Source organism: Brachyhypopomus gauderio, chromosome 3 (genome assembly GCF_052324685.1).
Source record: "Brachyhypopomus gauderio isolate BG-103 chromosome 3, BGAUD_0.2, whole genome shotgun sequence".
Taxonomy (NCBI): domain Eukaryota; kingdom Metazoa; phylum Chordata; class Actinopteri; order Gymnotiformes; family Hypopomidae; genus Brachyhypopomus; species Brachyhypopomus gauderio.
Window position 1 is genome coordinate 6,533,534 of NC_135213.1, and position 18,250 is coordinate 6,551,783.

At 44.0% G+C, this 18,250-nt stretch overlaps 2 protein-coding genes and 1 long non-coding RNA gene across 3 annotated transcripts; 2 read left to right on the forward strand and 1 right to left on the reverse strand.

Annotated features, from left to right (window-relative positions):
* The first annotated feature begins 10,764 nt into the window (after positions 1 to 10,764).
* On the forward strand, positions 10,765 to 15,554 carry tbx3b (T-box transcription factor 3b). Its single transcript, XM_076999135.1, has 7 exons — positions 10,765 to 11,377; positions 11,636 to 11,903; positions 12,263 to 12,409; positions 12,895 to 12,971; positions 13,063 to 13,190; positions 13,396 to 13,913; positions 14,104 to 15,554. Exons 1-7 carry the CDS (start codon positions 11,079 to 11,081, stop codon positions 14,353 to 14,355), a joined length of 1,689 nt encoding a protein of 562 aa, XP_076855250.1. The 5' UTR covers positions 10,765 to 11,078; the 3' UTR covers positions 14,356 to 15,554.
* LOC143510119 (uncharacterized) lies at positions 12,867 to 13,854 on the reverse strand. The gene is made up of 3 exons (XR_013129911.1): positions 13,750 to 13,854; positions 13,419 to 13,527; positions 12,867 to 13,216 (listed from the first exon to the last, which is right to left on the reverse strand). It is a non-coding gene; the product is annotated as an uncharacterized LOC143510119 (long non-coding RNA).
* A 188-nt stretch (positions 15,555 to 15,742) lies between the features above and the next one.
* On the forward strand, positions 15,743 to 18,161 carry tm2d2 (TM2 domain containing 2). The gene is made up of 4 exons (XM_076999144.1): positions 15,743 to 16,399; positions 16,506 to 16,593; positions 16,853 to 16,974; positions 17,523 to 18,161. Exons 1-4 carry the CDS (start codon positions 16,047 to 16,049, stop codon positions 17,734 to 17,736), a joined length of 777 nt encoding a protein of 258 aa, XP_076855259.1. The 5' UTR covers positions 15,743 to 16,046; the 3' UTR covers positions 17,737 to 18,161.
* Positions 18,162 to 18,250: the final 89 nt, after the last annotated feature.

Here is an 18,250-nt window from a genome sequence, read left to right on the forward strand (position 1 = left end):
TAATATATATTATATATAATATATTTGTGTAATATATTATGTCATTTTACTTTTAGGTTTCTTGAAGGCAAAACATTTCAGCAACAATTTTAATTAATGCGAGCTTCGTCCTGTTGGTGCATATAGCGCACTTTTAACAGATGAAAATCTTTTCAAATAGTAAAGAAAAACGAGTCCAGTAAAGTAATAATTTGAGAACAAGGTTTCCCAGTAGCGAGTAAAATCCTGCGCCGTGATAAAGCGCGCGCTAGTCTATCAATCACCCGTGCACCTGTAAGTAATTTGATAATGAAGAGACGTTAATGCTTTTCTTGGCGGGTCAAGCCGCCCGTGATCAACAGGATCTTACAGTGGCAATAAACTTCTCGAGTCCCAGTACAAACGGCGGACATTAAGAACACCTTCGGACATAAATACAGGGATCAAGAGCGATGGGAATAAATGATGGCGCGCGACCTCTGTTTTCCTTTTCTTCCGCCGCTGAGTTTGCGCTGACGGAACGGAAAGAGAAAAAAAATGAGCGTTTCTACTTAATTGAAAAGCGAATTACTTGGCCCGGGCTCCTCCGAGAGTCTCTTCTTCAAGCCCCGTAAATCAACGATTCACACCAGCGGTGAACACTTAAGTGTAATTATTAACTGTCAACACGCGGGTTGCTTTCTCGTACTATCTCTACTGGTTTAGTATTCGCGTGTCTTCAGCTTGTCTTTATTATTTATTCTTGTGTGCTTATTGTGATTTTTGCATCTACCATCCACACAATGAATACAAATTTTAATCATAACTGCTGTTTAGTTGATTATATATGAGGACATTATTTGAGAAGCATACAATAATTAAAAGAAAACGGATTATATTTTAAACATTCTATTAGTACTATGAACTTCTTTTTTCTTATTATTCCTTTTTATTATTCACAGTGTTACTGATGAGTGAGCATAACTCAGCATAGTAACAGTATGATGTCCTGATCTCCAACCTCACTCATCCTGTGTGGTGTGCTGTCTATGTGGAGGTGTGTGGAGGTGCTGTCTACGAGGAGATGTGTGTGGAGGTGCTGTCTACGAGGAGATGTGTGTGGAGGTGCTGTCTACGAGGAGATATGTGGTGGTGTGTTGCGTGCTGTCTACAAGAATGTGTGTGGAGGTGCTGTCTACAAGAATGTGTGTGGAGGTGCTGTCTACAAGGAGATGTGTGGAGCTGTGTGGCGTGCTATCTACGAGGAGATGTGTGGAGCTGTGTGGCGTGCTGTCTACGAGGAGATGTGTGGAGCTATGTGGCGTGCTGTCTACGAGGAGGGGTGTGGAGGTGCTGTCTACGAGGAGGGGTGTGGTGGTGTGTGGCGTGCTGTCTACAAGAATGTGTGTGGAGGTGCTGTCTACGAGGAGATGTGTGGAGCTGTGTGGCGTGCTGTCTACGAGGAGATGTGTGGAGCTGTGTGGCGTGCTGTCTACGAGGAGATGTGTGGAGCTGTGTGGCGTGCTGTCTACGAGGAGGGGTGTGGAGGTGCTGTCTACGAGGAGGGGTGTGGAGGTGCTGTCTACGAGGAGATGTGTGGTGGTGTGTGGCGTGCTGTCTACAAGAATGTGTGTGGAGGTGCTGTCTACGAGGAGATGTGTGGAGGTGCTGTTTACGAGGAGGGGTGTGAAGGGGCTGTCTACAAGAAGATGTGTGGTGGTGTGTGGAGGTGCTGTGGACGAGGAGGGGTGTGAAGGTATGTGGAGGCACTGTCTACGAGGAGGGGTGTGGAGGTGTGTGGAGGGGTGAGGAGGAGCGGCCCTCTCTGGCCTCTGACCGAGCTCTGATTTATCCCCTGCAGCCTGGAGCCTGGACCCTACAGCCACCGTCATCTCCTCCGTTTTTCCAGCTCCCCCTGATCAATGTGACTCGTTCACATTAGAGCTGATTTGTTTATTCTACCCTGGCTGTGGGCGCCGCTCCGAGTGCAGCGCGGCTAATCGCTGGCGACTTCTGGAGTCCGGAGTCATCCGAGTAAGAGATGGAGTATTGACTTTCATGCCATAACCATTGGGGCTGTGTGAATAGGTGGGGAACTGATTTTGAAAGGGACCCTGGCAGCATTCCACCAGCAGTGATGTCAGTACAGTTTGACCCTGCTGCTGAAATGTATGAGGACTTTAATATCAGGAGCCATCATCGAGGCATAAGGACTGAGAATGCACTGCACTGATGACCTGTCTCACACTCCTCCTGTCTCACACTCCCCCTGTCTCACTGTCTTCATGTGCACACTGGAATTCACTGGAATTCCATGAGAATATTTTTTTCATTGGTGGTGTTGGATCAAACACAATGACCACATAAGATTTTACAGAAATATTATTGGCGCAGTAGTCTGTGGTGTGATGATATTCCCACCTGCTCTTTGTAGAAGAGATGAAATCTCACAGTGAGCAGTAATTAATAGATTAGAAGAATTTCCATCGCTGTGTCTCTTGACTGACAGCATCTTAATATTTGTGAATGATGAGAGTTGGGAAGGCAGGCCTTGTAGTTTGGGAAAGTCACAGTGAAGCTAAACTAGACCCAGGGGACAGAGCACACTTTTCACCATCTAATCCCAACAACTCCCAGTGTTGAAAAAGAGGCTATTGACGTTTCAGTGCAGTGAAAACCTACTCTGGTAGATTAGTGAAGGCCTGCCAGACTCTGTAAAGCTGTGATTAAAAGCTGCACCAGTTCGCCTTCAAGTCTTTCACGTGAATCTAGGTAATGAGTGTATGAACACACACACACATACACACACACACACACAGTAAATAAAAGAGGCTTTCTTTTAAATGAGATGGGTCTTTAGTTACTTTGTGGGCTTACATAAGTGTCATTTGATCTCACAGTGCATCACTGTATGATGCTTCACATTCTCATTCTGCACTAACATTCTAAGGGATTAAACAGACACATTGATCGTGCTGATTTTATGATGTATAGGTTTAACTATAAATTCAGTGGTGTACACTTTGTACACACAGGATACAATATATGCATATTTGCAATATATCCACTCAAAAGGAACAAAGGACTTGTTAGTGTCGATCAGTCTAATGGGAAGTAGGTTTCTGAGATTTCTAATCTCAGGTGCTCTACAGTACATCGGTATCAATAGGCTTAGATCTGAATGACCTTCATTGCGTGTTTGCTAAAACTTGTTACTTATGACAATCAAACCAGTTTGTAATCTGTTTTGCGATCAGTGGTGATACATTTCATCTATCGTGACCATTTCATCTAAGGTACCCTCGTTTCTCAAACCTTCTGAGACATTTTCAGCTTTCATATTTCACACGTATTAAGGCATGTTTGAATAAGAAAAAAGAATTCAGTTGTATATTCATAACCATATATTGGTTTGTTGTATTTAGGATTTATGCATGTAATGCTGGAAACCTATTGTTTGTATTATGTTTCTATTGTAAGAACAATAGGTTAATTTTAAATTATGTGTGTGTGCACGCGTGAACACACTTGCACACACACTGGAGTTGAGTTCACCCATAGGTTCTACTGTACCACCACAGCACTGAGTTTTTAAAATACGAATCAGACTTATGTTTGCAGAACCTTTCAGTGTATCTGTGCTCTCATAACAAAGCACTCATTCAATCCTTTAAGTCTTTCATGAAGTTTATTAGCCGTTAATTCTGAGAATTAAATGTTTCAAGGAGATATATACTTAGCTAGGAGACTTCCCCTCTCTAACAAGGCTGTTATGACTGGTCTGGGTTTATCAGTCTACTTATTTATTTAAGTATTATTCACAATATGTCATGGAGGAAGAGACCACAGGTTCATCACATTCTATCAGCAATGAATGTTGGCCTACTGAATATTTACAGTCAACGCGCCAGTCTTTAAATGCGACAATATGTGAGAATGTGAGACTTCTGAGATTGTTGTAGATGAGGAGTAGAGTGCTTCGGGCCTTTAGAGTGAAACCCCCCCAACCACAAAGACACGCCTCTACAGAGCATCAGTGTTCAATATGTCTCCCTCCCCTCAATAACCTAATAGTTCTAATGTGTGAATATTGATTTAGAGGTGCCGCGTGTCTCTCCGTTTCCCATCTCTCCTTCCCGGTTTTTTCTATTTCTGTTCTCCTTCTTCGAGTGATTTACACCTCTTGTTATTGATAAGTCTCCATTGATTTCGCAGTGCAGTAAAACCATCACTTTGTGGGGGTCTTGGCGCTTTTTTCTGGACTGGATGTCTCTCGTTAACCAGAGACGTCCTTCCACAAAGCGTTCAGTCCAGCCAGATCAATGGAGTCATTTTTTTTCTTCAGTAAAAATTCTGAAGATCATGAAGATCACACTACCGTCACAGTAGTGGCGCCATCACAGGTTTTCGACATCTTCATCTCTTTAATTCTGTGGGCTTGTAGCATTTCACTGCTTTGCAGGTCCGGAAGGATAACTTCATTTCCCCGGCTGTAAACAGGCAGTTCAATAAATCTATCAGGTCACATACATAATCAATAAGTGAAGTGTATAAGTTATGAATCTAAGATCGAGAGGATATTCAGTAGTTTATTTGCTGTTTTTATACACAGCATGCTGAAGCTGCCCAAGCAAACTACAAACCTCCAAAACAAACTAATGGCTGTGTGTGTGTGTGTGTGTGTGTGTGTGTGTGTGTTCAGAACATCCTCATAAATGTTACTTGGAAGTGTGCATTCTTTAGCACAGAAACTATGTTAAAACTACACTTTGATGTCATTACTGATCCCTCTGTGTGACTATTGTGTTACTGTAAATGACATTGCTTTGCATGTCACTTAAGGAAATGAAGGATATTACAGAGTGGAACACCACTGATTCATAACTAGACTGTCTGTAAAACATTTGCAGTGTTCTTTGCAGTCCGTCCTCTGCGTTTATCAATGCGTGGTAGTAATTTATCTAAATATCTTTATGTCTAACTAAACATTGTTTTCGTATATAGCATTTAATTTTCACAAAATGTTAGCAAAGCATGTCTGACATTATTATTGTTTATTCTATTGCGGCAATGCATTAATCGTATTCTTCAGTCATGCTCGTTTGACACATTTGTGTACACGTGTGTGTGTGTGTGCATACATTCCTCAGTGTTATCCGCACTGATGAGAAATGCTTGGCTGAAGGTCCTCTGGTCTTGTTCAGCTCTTAATGGGTGCACCTAAGAGCTGGAGAAACCATCTGGAATTTCTCATGTCTGCGTGTGAATCTCTCATCCAACCTCCAATTGCCTCCCTGCACCTCATCCGTTCTGGCCTCGGCCCCTTCCGTGCACCCCACTGGCTCCTGAGGGGCCCCTCGTCCCTGGGAGAAGACGCACAGGCTGTTCAGCATGAGTGGTTCGTCATACGAGAGCTGTGTGGCCTCTCTGCCTGACTGAAAGAGACGCTTCATGTTCATGGTGTGTTGCCTAATATTGTCTTGTCGGAAGGAGAGGAGACCTGACGATCAGTGCCACCTAGAGATGGAACTGGTGTATTACAAGACTACCTCAGCCGCTCACAAAGATCAGTACTTACTGACCGTTGTGCCTGTGCAATTTATGATCATTATTTGATAATTAAAAAAAAAAACTGGATTTAATCTGCTTTATATGTAGTCTTGTTTACATATAACAATGTTTTAATCTGTGTTTCTGGTTGTTCTCACATTGGAAGAACATCCACCTGTCCATCCATCCATCCATCCATCCATCCATCCATCCATCCATCCACCTAACCACCCATCCAAACTTAATTCAAGCAAGACTGTGAATGAACATCTTTCATAATTATCCTACCGCACTTCCCGAACCATCAGCTTATAGTTTTAAATAACCGTAAGTTCTACAGGTGGAAGGTCCAGAGACTCCAAGCGCCTGTTGCTGGCTGATTGAATATTAAATGGTTGCTGGATCTTCCTACTCCTCTTTTCTCTGCCTCCTGTTGAAGCACCTGGATGGAAACACTACCATTTCTTCCAGCCACCATGTCATCACCTCAGAAGAGCGGCGTACGAGCGTTTGATACACACACTACCGCACTTCTCTGAAGGACAACAGCTAGGACGTTTCATGCAACTTCATGCATGCGTGTTTTTGAGTCGTTCAGTGTTTGGCCCCCAGCAAAAGAAAAACAAGAGACTCTACTGGTCCTTCAAGCACAGCTGCCCCAACATTACCCAGCATTCCTTTATGCCGAAGGGCTGAAGCTGAACAATGTGGAGTGTGTTGCGAGGTCCACTAAGACGTCTCGACAGAAATCTGTGTTTTATTCTCACCTTCAGCCAAAAAAATGCATGATGTTTTTTTCAGTGCTCAACATAATGTACCAATAATTTGTTAATTGCCTGGCTTTAGAAAAACATTCGTTTTGGTTCAGTGTGAAGGTCGACTATGTTAAGGTGTAGCGGTATCCTTCTGTAAAGAGCTTTTATCTTTATTGCTTTTGCAGACATAGTTTTCACCTTGGTCTAAAAGCTTTCATAAAAAACCAATTTGTGCTTGCCCAACATGTCACCACATATTAATGTGACAATAACACGGTTATTAGCATATGAAATCTCTTTCTCTTCTCTCTCTCTCTCTCTCTCTCTCACACACACACACACACACACACACACACACACACACACACACAGCAGGAATATAGAAGGACATACAATTCAGTTGTTTGAAATGATCGGACCTAGTTTAGTTAGTTGTTCCTCAGTCCAAGTGCGGAGATTGTGTGTTTCCCACAAGATTCCTATTTGGATGGTGTATTATTCTGCATGGTCTTCACTGTTTTAGCAACATGCCGTTCCAAGTACATAATTGGACCATTAACGGAACTCTTACTGTTCTGTCTTACTGGATCCAGTTAACGGATCTCTCACTCTGCTGTCATACTGGACCCTGTTCACAGACGTCTTGCTGTTCTCACATACCAGATCTGGTGATTTGAAGGTCATCTCCAATACATGCTTCTTCTACGTCCATATTGCCTGTGCTCTAAAGTGATGGTACTGCATGTGTGGGCACTACACCTGGACCTCTCACTACACCCGGACCTCTTACTACACATGAACCTCTCAATACACCTGGACTTCTCACTACACCTGAACCTCTCAATACACCCAGACTTCTCACTACACCCAGACTACTCTCTACACAACACAACAGTTATAATATGACAACATTCTCTCTCCCTCCCTCTCTCCCTCTGTTGCTCTCTCTCTTTCTCTATTTCCATCTGAGGTCTGCTGTTTAACTGCATTCTTCTCACCTCCTCAGTCCACACAGGATGACTCGCACAGCCCTGTGAGCGGCCGACTCTTCATCACAGTCCCTCTAAATACACACTGGAGGTGTCTGAGAGAATGTGCAGCTAAAGGCTTATACTCTGTGCTTTTCTAGATCTGGCTTCTCAGCACAGCAATACCTCAAGATTAATGTCTTATTCACAGTGCAGTATTCTCAATGCAGCACTTCTCACTGTGATCTAGACACTACTGAATTACGCAAAGCGCAGAACTTACAATACATTCTATTCTTATCTAGAAATGTACGTTTTTTTGTAATGCTGATCTGGAGACGTAACCTTTCTTGTAATGCTTTAATCTCAAAACCTGTCTGATGTACAGGTTTAAAGTTGCTGTACGTGACTTGAAAAAAACATACTGACACTTTTTTTTTTTTACATCCTGCTAGCTAAAAAATGGTCTTTGTGACTCTGGGCCCTATTGAGCAGCTAAAGGTTTCAACACTGCCCAGCTGTATTAACCAATCAGAAACCTTTTCTACAAGGGGGCAGTTCTCCCTGGCATGCAGCACATAGAATCCCTTGAGTAACCCTTGAGTAAAGGCTGAGTAACTTTGGACAGGGGCTTTGGAGAAGACTGTGGATGAGGTGATGGGACGTTCCTTCTGTGGGCTGTGGTGGATGTTAGCCTGAAATAAAACGTTTGACCAATTATAACGATTAGGGCAACTTAAAGCCTTTGTCACAGCACTGTGTGGAAAGTATCTGAGTCTATCACCTCATTCACTAGCTGTAGTGATGAATGCTTGGTTCACTGAATCTCAATGCAGAGAATGTACAGACAATTGAGACTGAAGTTGCATGAAGAACATATTTTGTGTTGTCTGTAAATTCTTTGAGGTTGATAGAGCAGCTCTGTTTCAAGCATGTGTCATGACATGACAGGGTTCCTCTGGTGCTGTGGACACTCTGGATGCTTTATTACAAACAGCTGTGTCATACAGATGGAGGATTAGAGCTGTCCTTCTGTGCACTGCACTGATGACCACACACTACCACGTGCTGCATGTCGAGGGCCGTCAGTGTGTTAATGGATCTGTAGATATTGACGTCTAGTAATCGGAAATTCACTGCTCATTGTGTCCAGAAGGAAGACACGTAAGTTCACGAGAATGTTACGACTGGTGGGCGTCACTGCTGAGTTCAACACTGACATTTCGTAGTCGGTGATGACGGTGGTGAACATCATGAATATCACACATTGTCATCTATGGCAGAAATGTGGCAAATGGTATGACTGATCAGCTCACTGCTGAACATCCTTATGGTTTTAACTATAAGACTGTACATAACTGTTTTACTGTTTAAAGGTACGAATGGGAGACACACACTGGCTGGTGCCTTCCCCCACAACTCTCCCAAGAGTGTTTGATCTTGTGTGCACTGGTCCCATTTGATGGAGCGTTTGGTCCAAGAAGTGAAATTGGCATGCGTGTACATCTCTTATCAAAGGAGTTTATACAACAAGCTCTGGTTGACAGGTCAGAGCTGTCCTGAAACGAGGGCATGCTAGCACTGGAGGTGATGCATGCTGGGTAACTAAACACGCTTTCTGCTGAGGCTGCTCTTGGATATCGCAATGATCAGCTACTAGGCATTTCACACTTAATACAACACCCACACCCACACAGACCCCACCCCCCCCACAGACATACCCACAAACACCCACCCACACACTGATATACACACACACCCATATACCCATTTACACACATACACACCCACATACACACCCACCCACACACCCACATGCACACACCCACATACACACACCCACACACCCATAAACACACACACACACCCACCCACACACACACACACAAAAGCAGTGAGAAAAAGGCGATGCTGACCCTCTGATCTTTCATAAGTGTCATTGTTGAAGCTCTGTGGTGTGTGGAGATGACGAGGTGACAGACCCCAAACGAGAGGTGACCGGTTTGGGATTCCCCAAACTCCCATAACTAACCCGGCCCTGCCCACTGCTGTCAAAGCAAAAGATCAAAGGTTGCCCCACAGCGTTCCCTGCCAACAGTTACCATGGCGTTTGGCCAGGTTGTACATGGGAGAGGGAGGGGGCTGAAGGGGGGGGGGGGGGTTGAAATGGAATGAGGTGACTGGTGTGGGAGCAGAGCTGGATCTCAGGGGCGGGATCTCAGGGGCGGGATCTCAGGGGCAGGCCAAGGGGTTTTGTGCCCTGAACCTGCTGCTCTCAGTCAAAAAGCAGCCCCAACATCCCCCTCCACGTCCCCCACCCCGTCCTCCATCTCCACTGCCAAGCTCCAGGGCTGTAATGTGCCGCAACCCGACACGTTCTAATCCCAGCCCGGGAGCTTGCGGGCTTAGCTCAGCCTCCGCCCACCACACCCACCCATCACGGATCTGCACCCCAGCTGATCCCAGGCCAGTTCCTGCAGTTTCTGGCCTGTGCAGTTTTCATACGCGTAAAACTGGACTGAGGTCAGCCCAGAGGCCTGGGGAATGTTTTTACGTCACACTAAAAGCCCTCTGTGGGCATCGTTTTTGTGTGCTTCGAGGTCTCTTTGCAGCCTTTGGTGTGTGAGCTCCATCAGCTTGAAGTTCTCCTACAGTCCTACCAGATGGAGCATGATATTCATACATAAAAAAAAAATGAAGAAATGTGGAAAAGAACACAGTCCCTGCATGGCACTGTACAGAGATACACCACACCACGCGCTCAGTAAAGCCATGGCTCTCGTATTGTAACGGCACAGACATGAGACCAGAGTTGAGCTCAGATCATGCATTCTTATCCACGTGCAGATTCCCAAGCATTTGAAGATCTTGATCAGTGAAGTGGGCTGTGGGAGGCAAGGTGTATAGGAGAGCTTCAGGCACTGCTCCCCGCCAGCAAGTGTTTATGACTGGGGGTTATGTTCGTGGTTGTGGTATCCAGTAGTTAAATGCCTGGGCACTGATTGATTGGGGGTTGTCTTGGGGGAGGGTTGGAGGAGGAGGAACCTGATGTTATTTCCCTAAATAGCAGTAGGAGCAACATTGTTTTATGTTTTATGTACTGTGTGTGTCAGACACACTCGATGCTGCAGCTCAGTCGATGAACATGGAAAAAAAACCAGAGGCTTAAATTTGACATGTTTTTCATTATTTTTGTAACCAATGTGTGCAAAACTGTAGTTCCTCATACATTACAAATCGACAAAGTAATTTACAAAGCAAAAAAATGCCTATAGAAGAGAGAAAGGGTCTTCTATGCAGGTATTAGTTTACTCTGCATGCGCACCATTGATGCTGCGCGCTGTGCACTATTCTTTAAAGCAGGAGGCTTCACAGCTCTCCTCTGTCACTCAATTCACTAAACGCGCTAATGTTCACTAACCACGCCCTGATGAAATACGATTGGTTTAAAGACGTACCCCCAGCCAATCAGAAAGTCCTGCCTTAGCGCCGTTTAAACTCCAGTTGGACGCGCACCACGTAATGTCCGAAGAGGCACAGGTGACAGTTCGAAACCTTCGGCGCTCCTTTCTGCCACGACACAAAGTGATGTTTGATCTTTTGTGTTGTGCTTAACTCTTGCAGCTCACGGAATAGAAGTTTACAGACACAGGCAGCCGTTTCTCTCTCTCACTCGCGATTTTATTGCTAAAGAAGTGTAGTCATGATGAAGACAACAACGCAAAACAACGCCAAAACCTCATAACCCTGAGGGAAGACCAGACGTTAATGGAATAGGCATCAAAACAACCATCGGAGCTGATAGTTGGGTTGTTGGAACCGGGATTTTGCTGTTCTAAAGTTGAAAATGTCTTTTCACCCGTTTTTACCGGTCCAACCCTCGGACTTCTCTATCGGTGCAATGCTGGGACACCGCCCACCGTTTTTACCGGTTGTCGGATGCGGGAAGCCCATTCTGGAGCAGCTTGAGAGCAGCACGGAGATGTCCTCGAGGGGACGGAAGGTCCCGTCCTCTCATCCCCAGCCCAGGGACACCGCAGAGCACCACGAGTTTGAAGACGACCCCGTGGTTCACTTGGAAAGCACGGAGCTGTGGGGCCAGTTCCACAAAATAGGCACCGAAATGGTGATCACCAAATCAGGGAGGTAATTTGAGACATCCCAAAGTTCTCCGTAGGCATGGCATGTTGTTTTAAGCTGGTAGTGAAACTTTTCCAGAACGTGTCCGTTGGGGGAGAGGGTGGTTTTAGGGCGTGTTTATCTGATCCAATGTGCGTCTTTGGCGCACGACCGCTACAGTACGCCACGTGCCTTGTTTGACTTGCGTGGGTTTTAAAGTGACAAGTATTTCCAGCTTATAAGCCCAGTGCATGTCTCATGAAAACCTGTTATTGGTTCTTCGAGGCGCATGTTTCCACCCTTCAAGGTGCGTTGCACCGGTTTCGATAAGAAGTCGAGGTACATTCTGCTGATGGACATCGTGGCGGCCGACAACTGCAGATACAAGTTCCACAACTCACGCTGGATGGTGGCGGGCAAAGCGGATCCCGAGATGCCAAAACGGATGTATATCCATCCGGACAGCCCCGCAACCGGGGAGCAGTGGATGTCCAAGATTGTCAACTTTCATAAACTGAAATTGACAAACAACATATCTGACAAACACGGATTTGTGAGTAGCTTAAATTGCCTACTGCTTCTTTACGACCAGCACATTGCTGTAAAATGATCAGACCTGTGTGGTTTTGTCTTCTGAACGTGGCCTATCTAATGTTAATATTCTACCTATAGCGGTAAACGCCTTCATTGGCCTCACTAATAAATATTGTAGCGATTGATTCAGATTAATGAGCTGAAATGAGCTCATCACTTTGTAAATTGATAAGAACTATTAATATTATTATTAATATCCTTGTAATATTTTTTATAACTTTTGAGGCAGATAAATTAAATATATTATTGTAAAAACATTTAATTTTAGATTTTTATGTCTAATTTTAAAACCGATCTTTCTTCTTCATGTTTTTCTAGACAATTTTGAACTCTATGCATAAATATCAACCGAGGTTCCACGTCGTTCGAGCCAACGACGTAGTCAAACTCCCCTACAGTACGTTCAAGACCTGCGTGTTTCCCGAGACCGAGTTCATCGCCGTGACAGCTTACCAAAACGATAAGGTTTTTTGATGGCCATGGTGATGATGGCTTTTTCTCTCCGTTTATATACACACACACACACACACACACACACACACACACACACACACACACACACACACACACACCGAGAGAGTTCATAAACTGAATTACATTCACCATAAAATACTTGCTTTTATAAACTTTAGCCTATATTAAGAAGGATGTAATCTAGCTGTGGTCTATCTTGACCTTTTCACGTTTATTCTGTGTGCGCTATTTGCAGGTATACATCCCGCATTTTTATTCACCCCTCTCACTGTTAATTGGTATTAACAGAACATATTTTGGGCTCTGAAAGTGCCACGATCACGTAAATAAGATCACAGTGGTAGTCCATTCACTTCATTACTTTAATTTAATCTTTAGGCTCTTAATGATTGAGTGACATGAAAAATTCTGTTTCAATAAATAGACTTATTCCGTGCATGAGATTTCCTTCAATACACAATCCCTTACATTTACAGATCACGCAACTAAAAATTGATAATAATCCGTTTGCAAAAGGGTTCCGTGACACGGGAAACGGAAGGAGAGAAAAAAGGTGAGAAAGCGGACAGTTGTGGCATTTATGATGTTGTCCCACATTTATAAAACGCACGTAAATGATGGTCTGATGTGAAACTGTTTATTAGGAAGCCAGTGTTGCAACTCAAGGTTAAAGACGCGGAGCAGAAAACAGACTGCGGTTCCTCGGACGACTCACGGGACCCTCCCGGTGACTTTCTTCAAGTGCCCACGGTAGCAACATCCACGCCAAAAGGTTACGTCAAATTTAGGATGAGCTTTCTAAAAACGTATAGAATTTAATAAAGTCTTAGACCAATACTCCTTATTATTAATAGACTTTTAAATGGGCTAATTATGTTATTATTGACAATATGTTAATAGGTTATATGTAATTAACACTACAATGTAAGCCAAAAAATAGTCTAAACGAAAACATTGACAGGCGTGTATCACTATAGATCCGTGTGAGAGTGACACTGACAGCGACGGTGAAGTGAAGAGGTGGACCCATCAGTCGGAGGCCGACCCCAGAGACATCTCCACCACCAGCCGAGAGCAGGAACCCGAGGAGCGGTGCCAGGGCGACGCCACTAACGGGGACAAAACGGAAAACCCATCAAAGGCCACAGACATTCAGAACAGTTTCCTAAATTTGTATAACAGCGTCCTGGATCCAGACATTTTCAGAACAACTTTGCACGACGTCCACTTAGATACGTCCAGCTTTGCAGGACATCCGTTTATGAGTAACCTAAGAGGACCGGCATGTTTTATGCCAAGCCAAAGTCACTTCAACTTTGTGGGAAGTGTACCGTTCATGACTACTGGACCGATCGGTCCCTGGTCGAGAAACCTGCCGGCCGACAGAGAACATGTCGGTGCCGGTGACTCCGGTGCCGTCGCGGCTTCACACCGAGAATTCATGGGACCGGTAGAGTTTCCGGTGCATTTTCAACAGCACGGACCGACCGCCCAGGTTCGTCATCTCCAACCTTCCTGGGTTGTTCTTGCTTAAGAAATCCTGTCATTCAGGTTCATTGTGTTTGAGTTAAAACGTGGACAGGGGAGAAATGTATCAGCTCTTCTATCAGAACTTCTCACGTTTTATTATTTTTTCTGGTATTTTGTATTTTATTTTTAAAAACTAAATTATATGCTTTTCACAGGGCCTGATCATCTCGCAGTTCCTTCCGTACAACTATATGATAGCCGCTGCCTCTTCTACGCCGACCCACCGACCTGCTGTGAGCTGTCCGACCCGCTGCAGACCTTACACCGTCCCGGTCAGGCTGCTGGACAGACGCTCCGCATGGACGGACCCAAATGACTCTAAACTTGAGGTGGATGCGAAGGGTAGCAGAGTTGTGGCAGTCCCAGTGTCGCTTGTCCTCGACTCTAAAGAGACATCTCCGACCTAACTTCCCACGAGCAGCGAAATCTACAGAGGCACTACAACCATGCATGGTATAAAATGAAAATGAAAAATCTATTGTTTGCAGCAATAGGCTTATATTGTATCCGTATTACCTCAGATAACGAAAAAAGAAAAGAGTTTAATTTGATGATCGACCATTCAGCCGTCGACTACGGAAATTAGGAAGCGCAATACAATGTCAGTTAAGGTTAATTAAGCTATTTTTGGGCTTTTTCCTGTTAGAAATCATATGTACTGTATACAGTTGTGCATCTCAAGCGTTTCTTGCCCAATAAAACGTATCGCTTTGTATACTGTAAAATAGTATGCACATGAACAAATGCTAAAATTCATTAACATTAATTAATTAATCGTTAACAATTATCGTGTCACAATATATAATAATGATGAGTTTTGTGTTTGAAAATACATCTAATGGGTCTGAGACAATATCCACAGGTTTAGTCTGGTCAGTGACAGTGCTGTGCACATACGGGACATTTTGGTTAATACTAGGCCTACCCAGAGTTTCAAAGCTTATTTTGAAGTTGTGCTATTGTGTTTTATGTTATATTAATTTAAGAACGTTTAATAACCGGTCAGTATATAAAAACCGAAGGGACATAATCGTAAACGTATTTTAGAGAAAAACAACGAACTGTTTCTTTGCACCCACATATTATGATGATGATTATGATGAGAACGATGACAGTGAAGCCTATTATTAGGCCTAATGATAATAATAATGTTCTTTCTGAATTTATCCCACATAAACGTGAACATTTTAAAGGAAGTTATTACTGTTTTCATTTTTATTTATTTTTTACATCTTTTTAATTTTACCACATACTACCAATTTTATTATTTTGTATTGTTAGCTCTAATTAAATTAACTGATACTGTAATTCATTTGATATGAGGTCTAAAAACTCTCATTAGACCAACCAAAGAGGTCATAAGAGGTGTCACTTTTGTGTTGACGTTATTGTGTAACTCAGCGTTCTTGTATATTCTCAGATGCACTTGGCCAGTGTGCGAGATTTTTTGTTTCTCTTGAACGTTTTTCTTTAACGTCTATACCACACTGCCTGGAATAACATTTAGCACTGAGGCCAACTACTGGACACTGCTCAGCGAGATGGTGTCTATGAACAATGATTAAAACAACAAGCAAACAAATGAATAAAAACTAAAATTAAAATAGCTACGGTCTAAATGTCTTTTTTGGGGGAAAGTATATGTTCAATTGGCAAGCGAAGGCACAGACTACATCATTTGTAAAGCGTTAACAGGTATGTGGCACAGATGAGGCGGTGTGCGTGGTACAATCTGATCATTTGGAGATCAGCGCTGTGCACGAATACGCCTCCTCGTGCAGTCGAACCGCGACGCCTGCGTGTCGTCATCAATATGCGCCGCACTGGCGTCTCGGTAATGTGCAAGCGCGTCAGTTTAGCTGTCAACGTTTATGTTTGTTTTGGACGGAATGAGAGGCGAGCGTCTAAATAATATGATGACACACTGTCAGCACTAGGAATCTGTCGACAACAGGGCGTCAGTCCTCTTGATAGCTCGTTTGTTTTGTAGGTAACTGTTGGGTATTGAGAAGCTAGGCTAACTAGGTCGACGTCGCGCGCGGTCTAGTGTCCATGTAGGGGACATTTTTACACTCGACCACAACTACTGGACAACACCATGTCGCACATCTCCGTGAGCTACATTTTACTGTGTGGACAATTCTTACTGCTCGTGACCATGTTGCTTTTGCAGTGTCTGCATGGGATCAACTCCCAAAACTCAACCGAGACACCCGGAAACAGAGTAACTACCACGGCAACAACAACAACAACAACAACAACAACAACAACAACCACAGCAGCAGCTACAACACCAACCAGCACCACCGGCGGCGCCGTCTCCTCCACGGCCAACTACCCCAAACAAGCAGAAGAAAACACGACGGATAATTTCACACCCACCGATCAGCCAAACCACACGGAGCAGTATGAATACAGCCCCCCGTCTCCAGTCGTCCTGTGCCGCTACCTGTAAGTGGCCCAGCAGCCGTCATGGGCACCAAACGGGTGTCGTGGTATCCAAACGGGGATGTGTCATTTCTTCTTCTTAACCCTTCAACGTGCAATTTTTGTTTAGGCCCGAGGAGTTTATATACTGTCACGATCCCGTGGATCATGACGGAAACTTGACGGCGTACCAGGAGCTGGGCTATGGGTGTGTGAAGGCAAGTATTGGGTTGTGTGTGTGTCTTAAAGACCTGTTAGGACGTGTTTTCATTCATAACGGGGGAGATAGCCACACAAACCTCCAAACCCCTAAACCTCTAAGCCCCTAAACCTGGACCCCGTTCTGAGATTTCCACCAGGTGCCCCGCAGAACTGTGTATTTTAGTCTTAACCACCAGCAGTTTCCACTGGAAATTAACCAGCACAATATTTTTTTTCTTTCGTGTTCTTTGGTTTTTATTTTTTATCTTTAACAAGATTGGAAATCAGGGTCAGGCGTACAAAGACGTCAACCACACCCAAGTGCTGTGCTCCGCCTTGGAAGGTATCGAATGTGCAGGCACGCGCGAGTTCCTTAGAGGGCGCGAGCCCTGCATTAAGTAAGTAGAGCACAATTCTGCACGTCCAGCCCTTCTGTGCTTTTGATAAAGTTTTTTCAAAACGACATAATTAATTCAGGTGCATTTAAAGAACTTAAAAAATGTTTTGGCTTTTTTGTTGCATTTTCATAACATCCACTAGAGGGCAGACTATTACCACGTTTTTGTGAAATTACAAGCGCTGGGAGTGGTGCTTGTAAAAGCTCTGAACCCAGATATAACTCAGATGTTTTAGATGCTTTATTCACCAACTGCCAAATATACATTACATTTTTCTTGGTGCAGGAGTCAAACATAAACGTATATCAGTGACATAGATTTACCCTTTACCAGAGTTAAAGAAACGCAAAGTTGTATTTCAACGTAAACACAAGGTTATATTCTAATATATAACACAAAACACACAGTAATGCTTTAATGTATAACAAAACCCAAGTTTGTATTTGAATGTATAACGCAAAGATATATATTTATGTGCAGAACTCTGGTCATCTCCTGCTAATGATCTTTGAAATAAAGGATGGTGATCCTGGTCTTTCCCATGGCAGGTACACGGGCCACTACTTCATAACCACACTACTGTACTCCTTCTTCCTGGGCTGTTTCGGAGTGGACCGCTTCTGTCTGGGCCACACGGGCACGGCGGTCGGGAAGCTGCTCACACTGGGCGGTCTGGGCATCTGGTGGTTCGTGGACCTGATCCTGCTCATCACCGGCGGCCTGGCGCCTAGCGACGGAAGCAACTGGTGCACCGTGTACTGAGCGGCAGGCAGCCGGACCCAGCTGCGTCCGGACGCGCCGTAGCATTCTCCAACACGCACAAACCTAGTGCTGCTGGCAGTAGAGCTTTCTGGAACATTCTAGAACATTAGAAATGGAACTCAACCCAAACAAAATGGTGGTTTGAATGGGAGGAGATTCTGATTCTGGAATCCACATTGTTGGTGTTAGTTGGAGAATGTTGGTTCAGCATGTCCTGGGCTTTTTTACAGTGACTCTGTAGTGTGTTGACAAATTGTGTTGCCTAAGAGCCTTCTGCATGTGCTAAATCTGTTACAGGCATTGTGTAAGTTATTGGTTTTGTTCTGTTTTGTACAGTGTAAAGAGGATATTCCTGTTGTAAATAAATTATGTGATTAAGTGCTGGCACAAAAGCCCACAAGTAATAAATAAACTTGTTAAAATCAGCATTTCTTTCCCTTTTCGGGTGGGGGTGTTGGACAATACAGCTGTTATTTGAATCAGTTTTGTGGGGACATGTTTCCAATGGATATTC

Excerpts from the sequence above, each read along its gene's own strand:
- tbx3b (XM_076999135.1), top strand. The coding sequence starts at position 11,079 with ATGTCTTTTCACCCGTTTTTACCGGTCCAACCCTCGGACTTCTCTATC. Across the intron at positions 12,972-13,062 it reads AACGGAAGGAGAGAAAAAAG|GAAGCCAGTGTTGCAACTCA; the intron begins GTGAGAAAGCGG and ends ACTGTTTATTAG. Across the intron at positions 13,191-13,395 it reads AGCAACATCCACGCCAAAAG|ATCCGTGTGAGAGTGACACT; the intron begins GTTACGTCAAAT and ends GTATCACTATAG.
- tm2d2 (XM_076999144.1), top strand. The coding sequence starts at position 16,047 with ATGTCGCACATCTCCGTGAGCTACATTTTACTGTGTGGACAATTCTTA. Across the intron at positions 16,400-16,505 it reads GTCGTCCTGTGCCGCTACCT|GCCCGAGGAGTTTATATACT; the intron begins GTAAGTGGCCCA and ends ATTTTTGTTTAG. Across the intron at positions 16,594-16,852 it reads TGGGCTATGGGTGTGTGAAG|ATTGGAAATCAGGGTCAGGC; the intron begins GCAAGTATTGGG and ends ATCTTTAACAAG.